The 24,294-nt window shown below is 40.2% G+C and overlaps 1 protein-coding gene across 2 annotated transcripts in view; it reads left to right on the top strand.

Annotated features, from left to right (window-relative positions):
* lamc3 (laminin, gamma 3) overlaps positions 1 to 24,294 on the top strand; it is a 230,736-nt gene that overhangs the window by 124,580 nt on the left and 81,862 nt on the right. For both annotated transcript variants that reach the window (XR_007437948.1, XM_007259638.4), the window contains exons 10-11: positions 1,657 to 1,855; positions 14,234 to 14,337. Coding sequence is in view for 1 of the 2 variants with exons in the window: in XM_007259638.4 (XP_007259700.3) it covers positions 1,657 to 1,855; positions 14,234 to 14,337 (303 nt within the window). In the remaining variant the exon portion in view is untranslated. The remainder of the gene's footprint in view (positions 1 to 1,656; positions 1,856 to 14,233; positions 14,338 to 24,294) is intronic.

The following is a 24,294-nucleotide window of genomic DNA, read 5'->3' as shown; positions in this document are numbered from 1 at the left end:
GGAAAGGAAACAGGGAACACCTGAGGACAAGTAACAAGGTGGGCGGAGCTACAAATGAAAAACAGGTTAAAACACTTAAGGCGGAGACACGGGAGGAACACAGGCCATGTGCGGAGTAAGGTAAACAAACAAATATATAGATATAGATATATGTTTTTTTTTGTATTTTTTCTTTTCTTTTCTAAATTTTAAGTTAATACTGGGGTCATCCAGACTATGAAGAAACACATAAGGGTTCTTTTGATGAGCGCTCCTGATGAGAGCCAGTTTCATCTTAAAAACTTTCAAAGTTCTTGAAATTTCATTCATTGTTTTAAGTATTTGATTTTCTTTACTAGCTGAATAGTTTTTTTCATAATATGGATTACCTGTCATTCTCACCTGAAGATAACTCAATCTCTGCACGACATATCCTCTTGGATGAAGGAGCATCACCTTCCATTAAATCTCTCAAAGACTGAACTTCTGGTCATACCAGCAAAACCATCTTTTCAACACAACCTCTCTATAAGCATCGACTCTCTCTCTCTCTCACCGACAAAGGTTGCTAGGAACCTGGGTGTTATGGTTGATGACCAGCTCTCCTTCACGCACCATGTGGCCTCAGTTGCTCGATCCTGCCGCTTCACACTTTATAACATCAGGAAAATTAGACAGTTTCTGACGCAACAGGCCACCCAACTCCTGGTACAAGCAGACGTCATCTCACGACTCGACTACTGCAATGCCCTGCTAACTGGCCTCCCGGCCTGCGTAGTAAAACCACTACAGATGATCCAGAACGCAGCAGCACGTCTGATCTTCAAGCAGCCAAAACGGGCACATGTCACCCTGCTGCTCATTGAGCTCCACTGGCTACCAGTTGATGCTCGCATCAAATTCAAAGACCTTACAATCTCCTACAAAGTGATGACAGAACAGCTCCTTCCTACCTGCACTCACTCCTGAAGGCTTACGCTACCTCCCGGCCGCTGTGCTCCTCCAATGAACGTCGCCTCGCTTTGCCAAACACTCACACAAAGCAATCCAGACTGTTCTCATACAGAGTTTCCCAATGGTGGAACAAACTACCCTCCACTACCAGATCAGTAGAATCTCTCGCTATCTTTAAGAGACTCCTGAAGACAGAGCTCTTCAAAGAGTACTTACTCCCCTGACACCTCTAACACACTAACTACTTCTAACCTCATTTCCTTCTTCCCCTACTTTACTTTCCTATCCCTTTATTTCCCTTTGACCTCCTTTAAGCCCTGTCTAAAAATGGGTTATCTTAATTCCTATTACTTTTGTACTTCATTATTGTAAGTCGCTTTGGACAAAAGCGTCTGCCAAATTTAATGTAATGTAATGTAATATTATTAGCTAGCTTACATTTGTATACATTTGTGAATAAAACAAAGATAAGTTCCTTATATTATGTTTTGAATTAGCTACACAAGCCATCTTAATAATTCTGCTTTCGGTTACAGGTATAAAAACTGCTCCAAGTAGCTATTAAAAACGAGTAAAGCTCACACATATCTAATCTTCTGTCTCCACAGAAATTAAATGAATTCTATTATTGCCAAATTATATTATCAGGAAGTTGTCTGCTTCAATTTGAATCCTAATGGATCTAATGAAGAGTGCTGTTCTGTGTTTTGTTTTGTGTAATAGAAAAGTTTATTGGGAATCAGCTGCTGAGTTACGGGCAGCACCTCTCTTTGTCGTTTACGGCGGAAGCAAGGGAGCTGCTGCCAAGGAAGGTGACTGTTGTTCTGGAAGGATCTGGAATATCAGTCAGTGCCAGCCTGTATTCAGAGCAAGACTTGGAGAGTGGAACTGGACACATATCCAGTAACACCTTCTCTCTCAGGTATGTGTGTGAGTGATGGCATGGCTGTGATTTACCCTTTGTGTGGATGAAATGTGTACAGGATGACTGGTATTTTTTAAGGGGTATGTAGACAGTGTGGGGATATTTGTTTGGTTACAGAAAAATGAGTAAAAGCAGGATTTATGGGAATAGGAACATGCCAAAAAGCTAAAATTCTGTTACTGTACACGTAACTTTAAGGTATCTTAAAGTAGAAAAAATAAAAATATAAAGTAGAAGGAAAAACACATGTATAACTTTATTCTACAATGTTGTAGAGTAGGGCTGCCACAAACGATTATTTTTATAGTCGACTAATCACCGATTATTTTTTATGATTAGTCGACTAATCGGATCATACGTTAATTGAATATAAAACACAGTTTATCACAATAGAATGCAGCTGCTATTATACAACCAACATTAGATTTCAGCTATATGCTAACTAAAAATAAAAACAATTAAAATCATAGTTCATTAAACCTTTAATGAAATATGCAGCTTGTTGTAACAGACAATTATTTTACTGTTTAGCATAAAGTGTAAACAACTGTGTAAAATAAGGATAAGGCACTGGCATTTATGAAACATCTCAACCGTGAGGTTGTTTGAACTATTATGAAAAAAAAGTATATTAATAAAAAATGCCTCTCTGTCCAGATATTGTGTACATTACCGTACACAGGGCAGCGGTCTGCACAGATCTGATTGGCAGAGGAGAGCGTTTGGTGATTTTACACCACACATGACTGATCTGTGAGTTTACTGCACCGAAAAGCACTGAAAACAGAAGCCACTGTCAGAATGAAATCCTTCTCTGTAGTTTATCGGTTTGGGACGGCATTTGTGACAACGTCTGGGTCCGGATCCGGATCGCGGTCCGCCTATTAGTGACCTCTGTTTTAAAGCTATCAAGATGAGTAAGTTAAGTACTAAGTTAACGCTCTGTTTACGCTAATTTTAGCAGCTAAATAGCAATTTAGCTTCTTCGTCATTTAATCAGCCACAACATGCCTCCTTTTCAGGTGCTTGTGCATCGCGGTTGTGCTGCCGAGGAAGGCAAGTTCTTCATTGCAGATATTGCATTGCACGCGTTTCACTTTTATTTTCTTGGTGATCCCACACTTTTGAGTTCTGTAGCGGGGTAGCCATGAAACCAGAGCCTGTCTGTATAATGTCCTGAGATGTCGTCCACTACCTACCCCGGTTTCCACTACTGCGCATGTGCGTCCAGGACAGAAAGGCAGTCGCAGCAGTTTGGAGAGAAAAACAAAGAAAAAAAACAAACGACTAATCGACTATTAAATTAGTCGTCGACTATTTTAATAGTCGACATAATCGTGACTAGTCGACTAATCGTGGCAGCCCTATTGTAGAGCATTTACAAATTCAATTAATAAAAAAAAATTCCAGTACAACTGAAATTCGAGATACAACGTTTTTTTGTGTGACAGTGTGTCACGCCTGGCCCTGTTTCCTGTCTGTCCTCGTGCCTGTGTTGTCCCACGTGACCCGTGCCCCTGTGTTCTGCCTGTGATTTTCCATTACCTCATGTCTCATTTGTAGCTCCACCCCTTCCCCAGGTGTTTCCACTCCCAGTGTGTTTCCTGTTATGTTAAAAAGACTTCCTCTGTTACTTGTCCTCTGTCGGTCTTTGCACTGTCTCCCGTTGTCTGTCCCTCTGCGTTTCTCTGATCTCAGTGTTTCCATAGCCTTAACCCGAGTCCCTTGTTCTGTGTTTATCTCTGTTTATTTTCTAGTTCCCTGTTTAGTTTTCTAGTTTATTCCCTTGCCCTGTTTAAGTTCATCCTGTCTAGTTTTATAGCCTCTGTTTCTTGTTTTTCTTTGTTTCTTGTTTACTTGTTTATTTGTTTATATTTATTTAATAAATTCGCCCTACCTGTGTTTACGTCCGCCTCCTCGTCTCTCTGCCTGGGTCAACCCTGACAAAAAGACCGACCAAATGGACGTACACCAGTGGCATGCTGCTCGGAAGGCGGACCTGGAATTTCTCCGCCTCCTCGCCGAGCAAATCCGAGGAGATGAACCGCTCCCAGCGCCTTTCCTCGGGTTGAAGCCCGTCAGCCCAGCTTCAGTGGCGCCCACTGAGACCCACAAGGGGATCCCGTGGACTGGCTCCAGGATGGCGATCCGCCATGCTCCATTCGGGACCCCGGCGTTGGAATCCCCGAGGCCTCAAGGACGCCGCAGGCCTCGGGGTAGACGTTTTAAGGGGTCCCGCCAGCCGGAGGAGAAGCCCGTTTCCGGGGAGGATTTTCTTGGGGGGGCGCTTGGGCTGTGTGCGGTCAGCCTCGATCCTCGCCCCGACGAGGACGGGGGTGGCATGGATGCAGGCTGTGAGGAGTCCTATTCCTGGGACTACTCCGATCTCCTCACACCTGCGTCCAGTGAAGAGGAGTTTGAGGACTGCCCTCCTGCACCAGCCCGCCAGCCGCTACTTCCTCCTGCGGTAGCTGCCGATCCGCGCCCTGTGTCTTTCGCGGTGGCAGCCGAACTGCAGGCCGTGATTCCCGCGGTAGCAGCAGAACCGCGCTCCGAGACCCCCTGCGCGGCGAGCCAGCCGCGGTCAAAGACTTTCCCCGCGCCAGCTTTCACCGGCGAACCAGCGCTCCCCGCGCTACTCACACCTGACGCTGCACAAGAGAGTAGGACTCCAGTCCGGGTTTTTTCTTCAACCGCAGCTTTAGGCTCCAGCATTGCTGCAGCGGATCTCTTCATGCCACGCCCCGTGAAGCACGCGTCTGAAACGCTGCACCCCTTGATACAAGCGGCGGCCGCGCCGCTCTCCGAGACTTTAGCGGCGGCCACGCCTCTCTCCCAGACTGCAGCGGCGGCAGCGCCGCTCTCCGCGATTTCAGCGGCGGCCGCACCGCGCTCACAGACTGCAGCGGCGGCAGCGCTGCTCTCCGGGATTTCAGCGGCGGCCGCGCCGCTCCCCGAGACTTCAGCGGCGGCCGCGCCGCGCTCACAGACTGCAGCGGCGGCAGCGCCGCTCTCCGAGTTTTCAGCGGCGGCCGCGCCGCTCTCCGAGACTTTAGCGGCGGCCACGCTTCTCTCCCAGACTGCAGCGGCGGCAGCGCCGCTCTCCGCGATTTCAGCGGCGGCCGCACCGCGCTCACAGACTGCAGCGGCGGCAGCGCTGCTCTCCGAGTTTTCAGCGGCGGCCGCGCCGCTCTCCCAAGCACCAGCAGTCCCAGCTGCTCCAGTTCAAGCACCAGCAGTCCCAGCTGCTCCAGTTCAAGCACCAGCAGTCCCAGCTGCTCCAGTTCAAGCACCAGCAGTCCCAGCTGCTCCAGTTCAAGCACCAGCAGTCCCAGCTGCTCCAGTTCAAGCACCAGCAGTCCCAGCTGCTCCAGCTCAAGCACCAGCAGTCCCAGCTGCTCCAGCTCAAGCACCAGCAGTCCCAGCTGCTCCAGCTCAAGCCCCAGCAGTCCCAGCTGCTCCAGCTCAAGCCCCAGCAGTCCCAGCTGCTCCAGCTCAAGCCCCAGCAGTCCCAGCTGCTCCAGCTCAAGCCCCAGCAGTCCCAGCTGCTCCAGCTCCAGCACCAGCAGTCCCAGCTGCTCCAGCTCCAGCACCAGCAGTCCCAGCTGCTCCAGCTCCAGCAACAGCAGTCCCAGCTGCTCCAGCTCCAGCAACAGCAGTCCCAGCTGCTCCAGCTCCAGCAACAGCAGTCCCAGCTGCTCCAGCTCCAGCAACAGCAGTCCCAGCTGCTCCAGCTCCAGCAGCTCCCAGAACTATGTTTGGGCCCAGGCCCCGTATTTCCAGGCCTGCTCCTAGGCCTCCTGACTTTGCCCCTAGTTATGTGCCCAGGCTGTCCCCACAGACTTTTACCAGTCCTGGGCACCCACCTATGTTTTTGGTTCCCCTGTCTCTCCCTGTCCTGGTCCCTGTATCTGTGAGTGTTCCAGTTCCTGTCCCCGGTGGTTTCTCTGTTCCTGTCCCTGTTACTGTGTTTGTTTCCGTCCCCGTCAATGTTCTTGTCCCTGTTCCCATGTCCGGTCCCGTCCAGTCTCTGTCTCATGTCCAGTCTCCGTCTCATGTCCAGTCTCCGTCACCTGTCCAGTCTCCGTCACCTGTCCAGTTCCCCGTCCAGTCTCCGTCACCTGTCCAGTTCTCCGTCCAGTCTCCGTCACCTGTCCAGTTCCCCGTCCAGTCTCCGTCACCTGTCCAGTTCCCCGTCCAGTCTCCGTCCCCTGTCCAGTTCCCCGTCCAGTCTCTGTCCCCTGTCCTGTCTCCGTCTCCTGTCCAGTTCCCTGTCCAGTCTCCCGTTCGGTCTCCTGTTTTCCCCGGCCTCTCCCTGCCGCCAGCCCCCGGGGTTTGTTTTTACGCGCCTCGGGAGCTGCGCGTTTAGGGGGAGGTTTCTGTCACGCCTGGCCCTGTTTCCTGTCTGTCCTCGTGCCTGTGTTGTCCCACGTGACCCGTGCCCCTGTGTTCTGCCTGTGATTTTCCATTACCTCATGTCTCATTTGTAGCTCCACCCCTTCCCCAGGTGTTTCCACTCCCAGTGTGTTTCCTGTTATGTTAAAAAGACTTCCTCTGTTACTTGTCCTCTGTCGGTCTTTGCACTGTCTCCCGTTGTCTGTCCCTCTGCGTTTCTCTGATCTCAGTGTTTCCATAGCCTTAACCCGAGTCCCTTGTTCTGTGTTTATCTCTGTTTATTTTCTAGTTCCCTGTTTAGTTTTCTAGTTTATTCCCTTGCCCTGTTTAAGTTCATCCTGTCTAGTTTTATAGCCTCTGTTTCTTGTTTTTCTTTGTTTCTTGTTTACTTGTTTATTTGTTTATATTTATTTAATAAATTCGCCCTACCTGTGTTTACGTCCGCCTCCTCGTCTCTCTGCCTGGGTCAACCCTGACACAGTGAAAGTTTATTTCCTTAAAACTTCAAAAGCCATTTGCACAGTAAAATTATTTTATATATTAATCATGACTAACTTTCTAAAGGACAAACACAGCCAACAATTTTTGGTTATTAGAACGTTTTCTGAAAAAATACAGTTAATATTCTTAGAATGTTCATTCTGTTAGGTGAACTGGATGTTTTTACCTTTTATTTAATTATTTTTTTAAACTCTGTAGCAAGCTATTTGTATTTGTTGAGAATAACAATTAAAAGAAAGTTTGGGGGGGTCCATGTTATATCAATTAAAAACATTTAGAACCACTGCTTCAGCATGATTGCCTTGTGATCTAACTGTGGGATGTTGCCCTGAGGCAACAAATAAAAAAAAATACCTGTTTTGGAAGAAAAATGAAATAAAAATAGACTTTTACAACATACTTCTTTACATACTAAACATTCAAGGTACAGTGTATTGATCGAAAAAGTGGTTTGTTGCCTGAGGGAACATCTGTCCCATGAGGTTGTTTAACTATAATGAACGATAATAATAATTAAATAAAATACTTTAGTTTCCACTTGTTTCTTGTTTTTCCACCTGTTTTTAGGCTCCCTGTCTCCTTATAAGGACGTTTTTTTCCCCAGCTGTGTCCCAATTCACTAGCCGGGGAAGTGGTAGTGTATTGTACTGTGACCCTGACAACATGGGTTCGATCCCATGTGTGTTTATTTATAATTTATTTTCTTTTTCTTCTTGGGTTTACCTGCTTTGAGATCAACTGTTCTGCAATTGGGTTCAACAACCCTCTGGGCTGGAGAGCTACTAGTCTGTAGCACTCCATCCCATTACACTTTATTTTCCAAAACAGATTTTTTTTTTTTGTGGCCCCCCACGTAATGGTTTGGAAAATATCTGGGCCACTGCCAAATTTAATTGTCGACCCCTGCTGTAGAGGGTTGAATGTTCTAGTAACATCACTGCAACATCACAAGTGTCAATTTTTTTTTTTATACATTTTTACTTGTACTGTTTCCATTAAGTTAGTATTTGTCTAGCTGGGATTGTGATGTGAGACATTATTATGTCACATGTTTTCAGAATGAACATTATTAGAACATTTTTTTCTGTAACGTTACAGACTAACTATGGTATTATACTGTTCCCTGTTAGCTGGAAAATAAATAAATAACTATTAGCAGGGGGGTTTAAATGGGTAAATTATCAGCACAGGTGTAATTGGACCTCTCACCTCTCACCCCGCCATATGAATAAAGGGTTTAGTAATCTAGCCTTCTTCTGTTTAATTGGGTGAAAATCCAACTGGCAACCTAATGACAACACAGTCAGCAGTGTCTGTACCATGACAACTTCAGTACATATGGTTCCCTATTGAATTGAATGCAGACACCTTCATCATGATACTGCCTTCTGAGTAAGACAGCGTGGGAAGCCAGACATCAAGTCTGCTTTCCCTGCATAGCTTTTATAGACATTTATGTATCTTACAGACCCACTATGCAGGTGTACAATCAAACACAGTTTACCCATCTATAAATTGCTCACCTTAGTGCTTTCATTATACACTTATTATCATTTTCTATCCACAGGGTTGCTGTTGATTAAATTTTAATTTGGGTGGTGAATCGTTCTCAGCACAACACATCAGTATTCACATTTATTCCTTAGGTAGAAGTTAAGATACTAGGGTTTAAAATACTTCTAAGAAAGTTGAAGTATAAACTCAAGCTTTTTAGTCAAGTAACAGTGTAAAAAAGTACTGCTTTTAAAACTACTTAAAGTTTAAAAGTAAAAATAATTTAAGGGGAATAAAATGGCATCAAGAACAAAAGCTTAGGGCGCATCACAGAGTCATATAGTGCAAAACCTCACACATTTTTTAAAAGCCATAAGGACCATAATGTTATAATAAAATGTTAATGTTGAAACATTTGGGAAGCTCTAGGCTCCCTGTTTCAGCTGCATACAGTCATATGAAAAAGTTTGGGCACCCCTATTAATCTTAATCATTTTTAGTTCTAAATACTTGGGTGTTTGCAACAGCCATTTCAGTTTGATATATCTAATAACTGATGGACACAGTAATATTTCAGGATTGAAATGAGGTTTATTGTACTAACAGAAAATGTGCAATATGCATTAAACCAAAATTTGACCGGTGCAAAAGTATGGGCACCCTTATAATTTTATTGATTTGAATACTCCTAACTACTTTTTATGGAGTTACTGAAGCACAAAATTGGTTTGGTAACCTAATTGAGCTTTGAACTTCATAGCCAGGTGTATCCAATCATGAGAAAAGGTATTTAAGGTAGCCAATTGCAAGTTGCTCTCCTATTTGACTCTCCTCTGAAGAGTGGCATCATGGGCTCATCAAAACAACTCTCAAATGATCTAAAAACAAAGATTGTTCAACATAGTTGTTCAGGGGAAGGATACAAAAAGTTGTCTCAGAGATTTAACCTGTCAGTTTCCACTGTGAGGAACATAGTAAGGAAATGGAAGACCACAGGGACAGTTCTTGTTAAGCCCAGAAGTGGCAGGCCACGAAAAATATCAGAAAGGCAGAGAAGAAGAACAGTAAAGGACAATCCAGAGACCACCTCCAAAGAGCTGCAGCATCATCTTGCTGCAGATGGTGTCACTGTGCATCGGTCAACAATACAGCGCACTTTGCACAAGGAGAAGCTGTATGGGAGAGTGGTGCGAAAGAAGCCATTTCTGCAAGCACGCCACAAACAGAGTCGCCTGAGGTGTGCTTTGTGTTTTTGCATAGGCGACTTTTTGTTTGTGGCATGTTTGCAGAAATGGCTTCTTTCACATCACTCTCCCATACAGCTTCTCCTTGTGCAAAGTGCTCCAATGCACAGTGACACCATCTGCAGCAAGATGATGCAGTGTTGGGCACGTTACTTTGAAAAAGTAATTAGTTATAGTTATTAGTTACTCCTCCAAAAAAGTAACTGAGTTACTAACTGAGTTACTCCACTATAAAAGTAACTAGTTACCAGTAAAAGTAACTATTGCGTTACTATTGCGTTACGTGATGCACTGTGCTGGTGGTCGGGGACAGGGTGCGTCTTTCTTGTGGGCGCGGCGCATGAACGCTAAAATTAACTAACTAAAACGGTGTTATAGTTACAGTCAGAGTGTGCAGGTGTGATTTATTGTGTATAAACCAATAGGTTGCTGAAATGGTATATGTTTATATTTCTCATCCAACCACAGTCAAACTCACTGTATCTGGATAGAGATATTTATCTATATAAGTTTTTTTTAACGATTACAAATAAAAACAAGCTGAAATGCAAAAGGAGTAATGCGGCTATTTTATAATAAATGTAGGGATTAGTACAGATAATTGAGTGAAAATATAAAAAGTAAAAAGTGCAGATAATCTAATGAAAATGTAAAAATAGAAAGTTTAGATAATAGTGTGAAAATGTAAAGAGTAGAAGTAAAAAGTCATCTGAAAAATAGTTAAGTATAGATAACCCACATTTCTACTTAAGTAAGGTTACAAAGTATTTGTGCTTATTTACTTAACACATATGGTAGTGAACTGTAATTGTGATACTGTAAGAATAAACACAGCTAGATTGAGAATGGTCAACTACCCAACATCTCCAGGCAAGAACAACTCCAAGGTCAGAAACTCAATACTAATGGTGAGCTAGAAATTGACTATAAATCGATTGTTTTCCAGCCATCTCTAGCAAGAGGCATGGGTTTCTAAAGGACAAAAGAATGTAGAGCATACATCTGTGGAAAGAGACCACCTAAAAATGAAGAGTTTCTTTGATTTTACCAAATTGAAAATCTCTGGAATATAATCAAGAGGAAGATGGATGATCACAATCCATCAAACCAAACTGAACTGCTTTAAATGTTTCACCAGAAGTGGCATGAAGTTACCCAAAAGCAGTGTGTAAGACTGGTGGAGGAGAACATGCCAAGATGCATGAAAACTGTGATTAAAATCAGGGTTATTCCACCAAATATTGATTTCTGAACTCTTATCTTTATGAATATGAACTTGTTTTCTTTGCATTATTTGAGGTCTGAAAGCTCTGCATCTTTTTTATTGTTTCAGCCATTTCTTATTTTCTGCAAATAAATGCTCTAAATTACAATATTTTTATTTGGAATGTGGGAAAAATGTTGTCTGTAGTTTATAGAATAAAATAACACTGTAATTTTTTCTCAAATATATACCTATAAATAGCCAAATCAGATAAACTGATTCTGAAACTAAAGTGGTCTCTTAATTTTTTCCAGAGCTTTATGTCAAAAGAAATTCTGCTGACAGGGTGGTAAATTTTAAACTATGCATATCTACTGTATTTACCACTCGATTGGTTTAAAGTGTGATAATATATTGTTTCAAATCACATAATGGTGTTTAAATACCTATAAATACCAAAACCAATTAAATAAACATCAGATCTTATTACATATGTTTTACAGCACATTTTATTATACTTTTTAGTTGAAATCTTAGTTGAAATGGATGGTCATGCATGCATATATCATGCATAAAAGCTTTAAACATGCCTTAGCCAAAGACATTTTTATCTGGATTTATAATGAATCTAATGGATTTGTTAATAAGGTAATCTGTAGAAATGGAAACAATCTCATACCTGTTTGTTCAGTCTGTTTGTTATAATGTGTGTGTGTGTATATGTACAAAACTCAGTACACAGTTTCCATAATTGTTGTTCAGGTTCACAAAGTAATTTGCATATCAAAGAGCTGAAAATATGCTCAACTGGGTGGGTGCACATGTTAATCCTATAACAGACTGAGCCATAGCAGTTTTCAGTGGAACTTACAGTATACAAGGGGCTTTCAATAGAACATAGTGTAGTATATTGCTGTATATATATTTCTTTTATTTAAACATATTATGTAAGGTTTGGTACATGGACCAAGATTAGACCCAACTTTCTCTCTACATATTTCTAGTCATTTTAGCTGCCAAATCCACAGAACATAATAATTATGCCTGGCAAAGAATGGGCTATACTATAATGTCCTCAAACTGTCAGTAGTAGTTACTGATATCCTTAAACAATATGTCTCAGCTTGTAAGACGGAACAGGCCATCACTGATTTCTTTTCCGTGTGCTTTGATTAATTCAATTAACTGAAAAGACTCAAGAACTGCTATCAGTATAATTACGTTCCATCGCCTAATTGTGGGACACATTAGGCATAATAAGTGTGGCATGGGCTCATAATTGTTCAGCTTGGCTAGTTGCCTGGGGCTTTCAAAAACGCAGCAAATTGTCGCTTTGGGAGAATGGTTCCATTGATGGTTATCACCACAGGAACGCTAATACACTCATATTCTCTGTGGCATACGTTTCATTGCAATTCCTCATCAGCCCAGTGAACAGGCGCTATTGTGTCAATGTTAAAATCTCATATATTAGAGGCATTTTAACATTGGTTCAATGACCACATTGTTGGACAACAAACATGTGCTGCAAGCGGAGGAATAAACACCCCATACATTTTAACTGGTTCACTTAATTAATAACATATTACAGAGCACCAAAGGTAACAACAAGTCACCAAGTCCCAAGATACCAAGTACCAAGTACCAAGTCTTGACACGCAAGTCTCCAGTTAAGTCCCAGGTTTGGACTCTCAAGTCTTGAAATCCAAGTCCTGAGCCAAGTCCCAAGGCATGTATCAAGTCTTTACACTCAAGTCCCAATTCAAGTTCCAAGTCTTTACACTCAAGTTCCAATTGAATTCCCAGTTCTTCACACTCAAGTTCCAATTCAAGTTCCAAGTCTTTACACTCAAGTTCCAATTGAATTCCCAGTTCTTCACACTCAAGTTCCAATTCAAGTCCCAAGTCTTTACACTCAAGTTCTTGACAGTCAATTCCTGAGTCAAATTTTAGTCAAGTCTTGACACTCATATCTGGAGTCAAGTCTTGACGTTCAAGTCCCAAGACACGCAGGTCCTAAATCAATCCCGGAAGTCCCAAGTCTTAAACTTTAATATCTAGTCAAGTCACCAAACATGATGCCATTTCAAAATTAAAGAAAGATAAAGTAAAAATAATATTAGTATTATATTAAACTGACATTAATCGTAGATCTTCGTAGGGTCCTTTAGTCCAGACCTTGTTTCACAGCATATTTCACACATTGCTGATTTGTGTTGGGCCAGAACTAAAAAGTCTGAAAATCCAGACCAAACAAGGTAGCTGTAAAAGCACCTCTGATTACTTTTTAAGGGTTTATGGTTTTCTCTGGTCTGAATCAGATAATGATTTTAGTAACAAGCCATTTTCTCTTCACTTGTCCGAACATAACTGTGAAACAAGGAAGTAAATGCAGGAAAACGGTCCTGTATTCTGGACTAAAGTATATTTCTGCTCAGTTTAACATGGAAATAAACAGCAAAGGTGGCTTTTGTTCATTGCTGCATTAATTGTCACATGCACAGTAGAGCAGGTAAAGGCCTGGACATGGGAACCATTTAAGTCAAACTTGGAGTGCACATGAATGTTGTACTGGATCACATTCTAGCCACAAACAAACTGTTGTATAGTTTGTTTGAACCAGACCAAGACTACCTCTTCCCAAGAGTCTTGGGGTGTTTGTTTTGGTCCAAATCCAAGTGTGAAGACTGTGTTCACACCTTATTTTAAAATACCAGTAAGAGAGAACTCAGCTCTTTTTTTTAATCGTATCTCCTTTAATGATTAAATCTAAACGAGACTAAAATACAACATCAGATCTTATTTTCTTTAGAGCTTATAATTAACCTGTCTTTTAAAGTTCTCTTTAATGCACGAGCTGGTGAGGATATGAGTTTCAGAGCTGGAATAATCCATGTTTTGGGGAGCAGTCTAAGTGTGAATATATCAAGTGTGAAGACAAGTGTGTGTATAAGTGTGCGCGCCTGTGTGAGAGTGGGTTACTTGTTATCAGATATTTCTGTCTGTTTATCAGCAGGGTGTGGACTTCATGCATAAACATGACGAAGTAGTCGGAGTCACGACATCTGTGCACTCACGCGAAAATGCGTGACTCTGTGTGTGTGTTTGTGTGTGTGTGCGTGTTTGAGTGCGTGCATGTGTACGCCATTGACAGGCTGTGGTAATGCTCCCTGACAGATTTTGAACCTGTGTAGTCTCGGGGTGTGTTCACAGCAGCTAATTTTAATCAAGCTGTAAGAGCTAGCGAGGAGCGTGGAGCAGGGGACGGTAGTGGGGGGGGGAGTGGAAAGTGAACAGGTGTAAAGGGGAGCGAAAGTGAAAGAAAGCAGATAGTAAAGTCTGTTTGTGTGTGTGGGTGTGTGGGTGGGTGAGTGTGTGTGTATTTATTTACACATTATGCAATGGTGTATTCATTTTCTGTTTCACAGCCTTGTGGCACCTAAGGTGTCACACCTGCTGAGACAAACACCCAGCACACCCAGCGCACTCGCACGTACACAGCTGACAGCTTGTATTAACCTCAGTTTTTGTCCACAGGTTAATTGAGAGGGACGTACATCCAGCTCTGAGTCCGTTTGAGTTTCGCCGGATGCTCAGCAATCTGACTGCTCTGCGCATCAGCAACGCAGGAGGACAAAACTGTGAGTATGGTGTAATACGCTGAACTTTAATTCTGCAGAGCAGATTTGTCTTTCATTTTAGAAGGAACAAACATTTGATTCTTTTTCTGGAATCAGTTGAAACAGAAGTGAAAATTAATCCCAAATGCGTCAACGCACCAACATGATTCATACAGTCTCAAGTCTTGACGTTCAATTAATGACTCAAGTTCCAAGACAAGTCCCAAGTCTCAAGTCTTGACGCTCAAGTAATGACTCAAGTTCCAAATCTTGACACTCAAGTCTTGACACTCAAGTCTGGAGTCAAGTCCCAAGTCTTGACACTCATATCTGGAGTCAAGTCTCAAGTCTTGATGTTCAATTAATGACTTAAGTTCCAAGACAAGTCCCAAGCCTTGGCACTCAAGTCTTGACACTCATATTTGGAGTCAAGTCTCAAGTCTTGACGTTCAATTAATGACTCAAGTTCCAAGACAAGTACCAAGTCTTGACACTCAAGTCTTGACACTGAAGTCTGGAGTCAAGTCTCAAGTCTTGACGTTCAATTAATGACTCAAGTTCCAAGACAAGTACCAAGTCTTGACACTCAAGTCTTGACACTGAAGTCTGGAGTCAAGTCCTAAGTCTTGACACTCATATCTGGAGTCAAGTCTCAAGTCTTGACATTTAATTAATGACTTAAGTTCCAAGACAAGTCCCAAGTCTTGACACTCATATTTGGAGTCAAGTCTCAAGTCTTGACGTTCAATTAATGACTCAAGTTCCAAGACAAGTCCCAAGTCTTGGCACTCAAGTCTTGACGCTCATATTTGGAGTCATGTCTCAAGTCTTGACGTTCAATTAATGACTCAAGTTCCAAGACAAGTCCCAAGTCTTGGCACTCAAGTCTTGACACTCATATTTGGAGTCAAGTCTCAAGTCTTGACGTTCAATTAATGACTCAAGTTCCAAGACAAGTCCCAAGTCTTGGCACTCAAGTCTTGACGCTCATATTTGGAGTCAAGTCTCAAGTCTTGACGTTCAATTAATGACTCAAGTTCCAAGACAAGTACCAAGTCTTGACACTTAAGTCTTGACACTCAGGTCTGAAGTCAAGTACCAAGTCTTTAACTCTGAAGTCCCTAATCAGTCCCCAAAAACAAACATTCATCAAAACATACAAATCTCAAGTCAAGTTGTCAAGTTTTGACACTCAAGTCCCCTAATCAATCCCAATTAATCCCAATTGCTTTATATTTATAGGTGATAAGATAAGATGATAATAATAGCACTTTTACCACAATGACTGTAAATCTGTGAATAGCATAAACACAGTGGTTCAGTTCCTTATGTTCTGTATAAATGAAGCCAAAAATGTCTGTCCTGTTGTAAAATTTGCATTTAGTGTCTATCCCTTAGAAACTCATTAATAGTCTCAAGATGCATGCATTGTTTATACAGCTTAATTACTCAGAAATGCGTCAACGCACCAACATGATTCATACAGTGTGATAACAAACAGAGAACCCTATTGTTTCAAAAACTAGCACTGATCTCATGCTGAAATGAAGTGTTGTGGGGAAATCTATTGTGAAATACACCTAAAGAATTGGCTTACCTTCATAATTAAATATTTTGCATATTATTTATTTATTTATTTATTTAATTATAACGGCATTTATTGTCTAAAAACACCATAATCTGTGTGTTAACTTTCACTTTTTACTTTGAGGTAAATCTCATGATGTCATTGCTGGCGCTGATTTGTCAAAAAAAAAACACAAAAAACACAAAAAACAGTATGTACTTCTAGTGCTTATAAAATAACGTTTGAATAAATGCACACAAAAAAACTAGTGTCCAGAGAAACAGTTTAGAAACTGCCAGCTCTCTAACAGAACTTAGAGGTGGCAATATCAAGAAAAATCAATCCACCTGGTGCTGCTCATGTATTCTGACACAGTAATAAGCCATTTTGCTAGTATTGACCCACGCCCTGACTGGGCAGAGAAGAAGAAGAGAGGGGCGAGCGAACTCAGAGTATTTGGGGTGGAGTGCGGGGCAGCTTCACTGGAAAAGCGTGAAGCTAAAGCCCCCCCACACAAAGAGAAACAGGTAGAGAAAGGTAGACAATAAAAGAAGGGGGAAGATGGAGAGGAGGTGGGTGCGAGGTTATTCAACAAACAGGTAGAGAGGAAGTAACGGTTTATATAGGGAGGAGAGTGGGAGGAGTGAGGTCATGGATCATCCACATAATGAACTATCATCAAAATCTTTATACTTTCAAATTATAAACAGTCTAATCTAATCTCTTATTTTAAAGAAACTCTTTTGTGAATTGATTTTAAGTTCGTACATTCAAAAATAAGTAAAAAAAAATAAATAAAAATGGCACTGGGTAAAACTTTGATCAAAACACAATCAATTCCATTAAGATTTTCAAATTCTGGAAGCATTTTCATCTCAAATTATGACATTCTTGAGCGGCTCAATGTCTTCTGGTATAAAGAAAAAATAATAGCATGTGTCTGTCTCCTAATATAACTGTTATTAGAAGTGCAAGGGGAACTGACAAAATGAATTACAGCCTAAATGTACTCAAAGTGGATATTCCCAGTGTATATTTCCACCGGTTTGTCCACTAAGTGTAATATTTCAACAGTAACAACGTAGTTCACGTGTTGATTATAGAACAGTTTGCTTTAACATTACATTGCAGTACCAAAGATTAGCTTTATTTGCTTAAACAAATCTACTACAGTTCAGTTTAACCCCCAAGTTGCAGCAAAAGCTGAAAATAAAGGGTCAGTTTTCCAGACATCGATTGAGCCTAGTGTTTTGAATAAAGATGTTTTTATTGAAAGGAAAATATGTATAAACTGACTAAAGCTTAGATCAGCCCCAAAAAATACATCCCCTACCCAAGCCTGCGCATTTTCAGTTTGAGCATGACATTGCCCAGCCCATAAACTGTAATTATGAACCCATTATAAACCTGACATTTCTTTAGTAAGCAGAATGCTAAAATAGACCTTTTGAACTACAGTTCTAAGTTGAATGAAATTACTGATGGAATTACTGAAATCTGTTCAGAATTATATTAATTAACAGTGTTTATTAAGAAAACTATTATTTAGGAAACCTGTTACACAAAAGCCCTGCAGGTCAATGTAAAGACTAGAGAATTATGTACTGTTCTTCCTGCCTACCAAAAGTTTCCGTTGTCTTGCCTGACAACCACGTCCACACCCCCTCCCTCTGTTTCTGACATGATTTTAGCTTCCGTGGCTCACCAAGTATAAACCAGTAGCGACATGTGGAGTCACGGTGAGACTTATTACTTTGCTGTATTGTGATTATTACACCATAGCTTTAGATTTTAGCTTTTAGCATTAATAAAAGCAAATGCAGCCTCAGCTTTCTGTTTTTGGATGTTAATTTTTTTTAGTAATATAAAACAATATTTCCACTCATTGTAAGACTTTGTAAAAATGAAGACAGAAAAACAGATTAAACAGAGCTGTGGATAATTCCATAATAAAGCTGCATAACATCGTGTAGTTAAATTACAGAATATTATTTATAATTTTATATAATTTTATATCTATTATCTATCTATTTAATCTAATCTAATAGATCTAATCTAGTCTATTTAAAATATCTATATATTTTAAAAACATTGTATTTAAAAAGAGCTTGGTGTTGATCACTGAATATAATATGTCATAGAATATAACATGCAGAAACAAATGTATTGAATTTGTCTAACCTTAATTAACCATAATTCTGAAGTTGTCTAACCCAAATTAACCCTAATTTTGGATTTTAGAATTGTTTAGGGTTTAGGGCTTTGTCTAACCTTAATTAACCATAATTTTAGAGTTGTCAATCCCTGATTAACCCTAATCTTGTGTTTTTTAATTGTTTAGGGTTAGCATTTATGATTAGGATTTAGATTTTAGATTTGTTGAACCCTAACCTTAATTTTAGAATTTGTCTAACCCATATTTATTACTAAACAAAGAGTGATGACACAAGTTAAAATACAAGTGAAGGTCATGTGTAAGCAACTCTTTTTCCTTCTTTTTGAGTATTCACAGAGTGTTGAATTCAAAGAATGCTCTCCTAAATGAACTGGCACAAACTCTTCCATGCAAACACAAGCTGTCATATCTTGGCTCGGAAAGGAAAAAGTCACTCTAATGACTCAAATGAATCCCCAAACAGTGCTGGAGGTGACTTATCAACTGAAGACTGTGAAAAGGCAATAATGTGAGAAATTCTACAAAGGACACGCTCCTTTTGTTCTCCCTGCTATTCTTTTGTCTCTCTCTCACTGGAAACAGATTATTAGCCCATTATTATTCATTTGTCAAATGTTCCGCTACAACCTCGGCCGCTTTGTTCTGCGACACGCGCGCTGACAGCTCCAGCTACTGATGCAAGACATCTGCCACGCAGAGATATGCTCTGGTGTGTATGTGTGTTTGCATGTGCCACTGAGTGTATGTACGTGTAGCCAAGGGTTAAATTAGGATTTAGTGAGGTAAGGGAGCTCGTGCTCTCTGTCATCGTCCCTATTTTGGTTCAGTGTGGGAACGGTGTAGTCCGCTGCTGGGTGTTATTTTCTGGAGTTCTCAGCACTGATATTATGGACATTTAAACAAAAATGCATTATTTTTACACCTGCTCTTTTTGGCTAAATCAGATGTTTGGTGTGATTTATTTGGGCCATTGTGAACACATAAGTTGTACTTATATGCGGACCAAAACAACCACATCAAGACCCTTGAGAGGAGGTTGTCTCCCAAATACTTTTTTTGTAGTGAGAAAATGATATGACCTAAGGTGTACACCTTACATTTAAGCTAAATGGCTCTAAACATACATTTTAGCTGTACACAGATGCCATCTCTGCCATTGCTCCATGTTAAATAGCACTGAAATGTGTACTAGTCCACAACACAGGACAGGACAGGACCTTTTTTATGTATTTACTCTCTTGACCAATGACCAATAAGCAGAAAGATCATTATTTTTTAGTTTGTTGTGACACATTTTGGTGATCTTTAGTTTTTTCCCTTTGTGAAAACAAACCAAACCATGAAGAAAATGCACCAGTAAATAAAAACAAACAATATGTGTGAATATATCACTACACACGAGGGTTGTGAATCACAGGGCAATGATATCACAATACCAAGATTCTGTGATACTAAGTATATTGCAAAACAATTCTACTTTACAGCATCTGTGTTACTGAAGAGGATTAAATACTCCTAAACAAGCAAATACAAGGAATTATGGCTTTATTTGTGTCAGTTTCACAGAATTCCAGTATTATCCAATATTCTTCACCACAGGTTTAATTAAACTCTATTCATTTGATTGGCGCCACCATGTGTAGTTATGAAGCAGCAACTTCAGTAAGTCACCTACTGTATATTGTAATCAAATATTGATATTTTAAGCCTCATATCGATAATGTGTTGCAAACTATAACAATACGATGCTCCTTACCTTAAAAGGTATTTTGATGGTGTGCATAAAGTTGAAAAAAGACAATGTAAGTCTTAATATACAAAGAAAGAATATTCATTGATACACACAAACACACACACACACACACACACACACACACAGTTTTGATAACAGCAACATTGATTGACAAATGTATATGTGTGCTTTTATTCAACCCTCAACCCTAGTGCTTGGTGGATCATCTTTTTCTTTATTACAAGACTTGGACACAAAGGAGTTGTCTAAAACAGTCCACGTCAGAAACAGCAGGAAGTAAATGCTAAAGAAGTACATACCAAAAAATGAAGTAGAAAAAAAAAAAAAAAAAACAGAGCAATGAGGGAGAAAAAAAACAAACAAAAACGACTAGAAATGCTTAGTAATGCTAGGGGGCTAGGCAAAACATGACAATGAACTGAAAAAAAGGACAGGATATATATAGGCAGGGAAACAGGTGAAAACAATTACAAATCAGGTGACTAAGACCAAGAGTGTCACGTGGATCTCAGCAGCACTATGTGAAATGGAGTCCAGATCAGCTTGGAAAGCGTGGCAGTCTGATACCTCTCTAGAGAAATCTTTGCCTATTCTTGTAGCGCACAAACTCCCAGCTCATATTTTAATGGCTTCTGTGCCTTTTCTTTAAATCCCACTAAAGATTTTCTATGGGGTTTAAATCTGGAGACTGAGAAGGCCAGACCAGGACATTCCAGCAGTGATTCCTTAGCCAGCCAGCTGACGAAACATAATCCTTACTCTGACATCTATTTTACTGCATGCTACCAAATGTATTGCTTTTTATCTACATCAATCTTGGGTAATGAATCAAAAATGTATAGAAATGTACATTTCTAACCTATAACAGGCATCATTTTTGGGCAATTTGACCTTAGATCAGGATCACAATTAATGTATTCCCTTAATTATGTCACTTATTTAAATAAAAGTGAGAAAAGTGATTTCATTTATTTACAGTAAGCTTAGATTACCAGATTTCCACTATGGTTGGAGAACCGCTAATGCCGCCTAACTGCCGCCCCACAGCGCTACACTAAGGAACCCTGAGTGTTCCGGTAAACCAGGGTGATATTAGCTAGCGGCAATGCTAATGCTGCTCCAGCAGTGCTAGCTGGGGTTAGCAGCAGACTACAGGCCGAAATACTCACCTCTGAACGAATGGCTAGCGCTTAGCAGGTAATGCTAATACTGCTGGAGAACTAAACTGAAACTCCTGTATAACTCTGTGCTTCAGTGGAGTGGCTTTATTGCTCCATACAACCTAACTGGTAAAATTCACTCATAAATTGCACTGGATTAAAGGTGCAGTGACAATTTTTGGAAAGAACATGTGATGTTCTGATAATACTGTTCTCTGTACTCTCTGTACACTCTGTGTTTGTGTGTGTGTTCATACCATAGACTGTGTATAGCTGGACAGAGCATCGTCTCTCAAAAGTGAAGCCACCACAGGTCGGGCGCCCCCTGCTGTTCGGTTTTAGAAAGCTGTGTAACCCCACCCATCCCCATAGGTTTCAATGGCAAAACAGACAACTTTCAATCACGTTTTTTCCAATATACTATAATTCTACCTTCATTATTTAAATGCAACAGCTAGTGTAACCTCTTATATTGTGTAATTTTTATATCCCCACAGAATTCGTTTTTTTTTTTTTTTCTATTCAAAAAGGTGTGGTTATTGTAAAAGGGCTTCAGAAAGCAACATGGAGGAGATCTAAAACATTAATTTAGTGTACAGCTTGTGTAGTAGTATAGATTTACTGTCTTCTGAAAATAACACATCACACAGTCATGGCTCAATAGCTGGCAAGTAGCTGGAGAGTACATCCTAGAGTAAGCATGTCCAAACTGTGCCCATAGATTCAATAATTCAAGTGACCACCATTGTTATCTAACACTGACTTTTCCTTATTGGGCATGGAATCCAGCAGTTTACCAGTAGCACAGGTTGCTACTGGAATCCTCTTCCACTCCTCCATGATGAAATCACAGAGCTGGTGGATGTTAGACACCTTGAACTCCTCCACCTTCCGTTGAGGATGCCCCGCAGGTGCTCGGTTCGGTTTAGGTCTGGAAACACACAAACCGTTTAAAAAAAAAATGAGTTAGAGCCAGAATCAGAATGGTATGTGACCACTCTTGAAAAGCCAATATTCAATTTTCATCAAATCGCCACCTCCGCCATGTAATACTGCCCTGCTTTCTCTCTTTCTTTCCAAAATGCTACAAACGCCAGTCTTGGTTTCCCCCAGAACGCCACATCTCCACTCATCCAATCACAGTGCAGCATTCCACGAGCTATGGAATGTAAACGTCACAGCACGAGCCCTGTTGAGCCAGCCGGCATTTCGTGTAGCCTACTTTCCTTTGTTTTTCACTCTCAAAGTCCGCGAAAATGAACGGTTTTGATGGTATAGAGGAGCCTGTTCGTGTAGCAGTTATTGAAAAAAAGAGAAAGCCATCAAAAACGTCTCATGTACGTGAAAAGGTAAAGAAAATGAGGCATTCAGGAGGGGGGGAAATGCCCGCTGTCATCTGCAGTTCACACACACACACACACACACACACACTATACACACTATACTACACCACACTACACTACACTACACTACAGCACATTAATGTAACGTGATTTTAGGGATTTTATAGTGTTAATGTCTCGTTCGTTAATGGAATTTTGCACTTTTTTTGCATGTTTTGAAATTTGTGTTTTTAGGCCTAATGGTCAAAGTATTAGATTCAGATGTACAATTTACTGTTATTTATTATTGTATTTTGCACATTTTCAGTAAAAAAATGTTCTATTGATGCCAAAGGACATATAAGACATTTTGAAAAAAAAACATGGCATGGAATAATATGAAAAAACGAATTATTTTTTAAAAGTAAATCTTTAAATATTAAAATCTTGATTTGATTTGTTTGTGTTATTTAGTATGGTATTTGATAGTTTGAAATAGAAAAGGGTGGTTTTCAGCCTATCACTTTCTTGCTAAAGAAAACACATTTTTACTCAAACTGATAAAAATGGATTTATAGCGTTTTGGAACCAAACTCTTCAAATATACTCCGAAACAGTAACACTAATAAATATATATTTTACATGTTGCCTACAAGTATTGTTCTGGAATTTAGGTATGTAATAAACATGTCCTTATTTCATTTCTGTAGTGTTGTCTCGTGCGAAGATATAATGAAATACTTGCAGAAATAAGAGGAGTGTATTTATTTTTTTTAGACTCTGTATAAGGATGTATGTGCCTTTCATTGGTCCAGTTTACTGCCATGTTTAAAAGCATGTGTGTGTGGGTAAAGCTGTAGACGAGCAGCTGGAAATTTGATGGTTCCAGCACTGCTTAGAGTGTGAGTGTGTGGGTGAGAGTGTTATTTCTTTATCATTAGTCAGAAGAGCTGGAGGTTTCTGGGAGGGAGAGAGAGAGAGAAAGACCCCTTCACCTCGACCATGTTCCTCCACTGCTCCATTCAGCCTGTATTGATTAATTCATCTCTTCTTCATTTATTTATACACTTATCAAAGATTCACTCTGCCAGCAGCAGCACACTGAGTCTGTTCGTGTGTTTGTGTGTGTGTGTGTGTGTGTGAGAGTTTGAGAGAAAGAGAGAGAGAGAGAAAGAGAGAGAGAGAAAGAAAGAAAGGATGAGTTATTTCAGCAACTGTCCATTGTGGAGGCTTCCACTAGTGGACGTGTCACAAATGATAAAAATGATTTGTCTGCCTGAAGGGAATTTAACAAGACAAGACAAAAGAAAGCAACAGGCCAACAACAACAGCTTTTATTAATGTAAGAATGTTTTTGAGTGTATATGAAATATATATAATCTGTCAGTGATATGTATTTTTATAAATGACTTACCATCCCATGTCACTGTGTTTATTTAGAACATATAAATGAAATGTTTAATTTCGTAGAATTAGTCTTGATTAACTAAATCTCTGATTACGAGATATACAAGATTTTCTGTGTCATAAAATATCACAGAATCATTGTGTTTCACTTATGACTCAAATTCATAATAATAATAATAATAATAATAATAATACAAAATTATAAATATAATGGATCACAGACTAGTACTCATGCGCTGGGTGGCTTCTATTGGACTTAATTTAATCTGAATGCAATTAATTTCTGGAAATTAGTGTAATTTACATACCTAGTATGTAAATAGTAGAAAAGGGGACAATGGCAACATACCAAACTCAGTTGATGTAAGTTAAAAGTTAAAATTAAAATTAATTAATAGCTGAGTAATGTTTGGAAATATAAACTTTTCGGTACCACTTTAAAATAAGACTACCTTTATAAAGTGTTTATAAATGGTTTACAATTAGTTTATTAATGGTTACTAATTAGGTTGTAAATGCCTTAAAAATCATTAATAATCAGTTATAACATATTCGTAGAAGGGGCAACAATATAGATTGTTGTGGGTTCACTA

This window comes from Astyanax mexicanus, chromosome 1 (assembly GCF_023375975.1).
Source record: "Astyanax mexicanus isolate ESR-SI-001 chromosome 1, AstMex3_surface, whole genome shotgun sequence".
Lineage (NCBI taxonomy): Eukaryota > Metazoa > Chordata > Actinopteri > Characiformes > Acestrorhamphidae > Astyanax > Astyanax mexicanus.
This window is presented reverse-complemented; position numbering and strand designations above follow the sequence as displayed.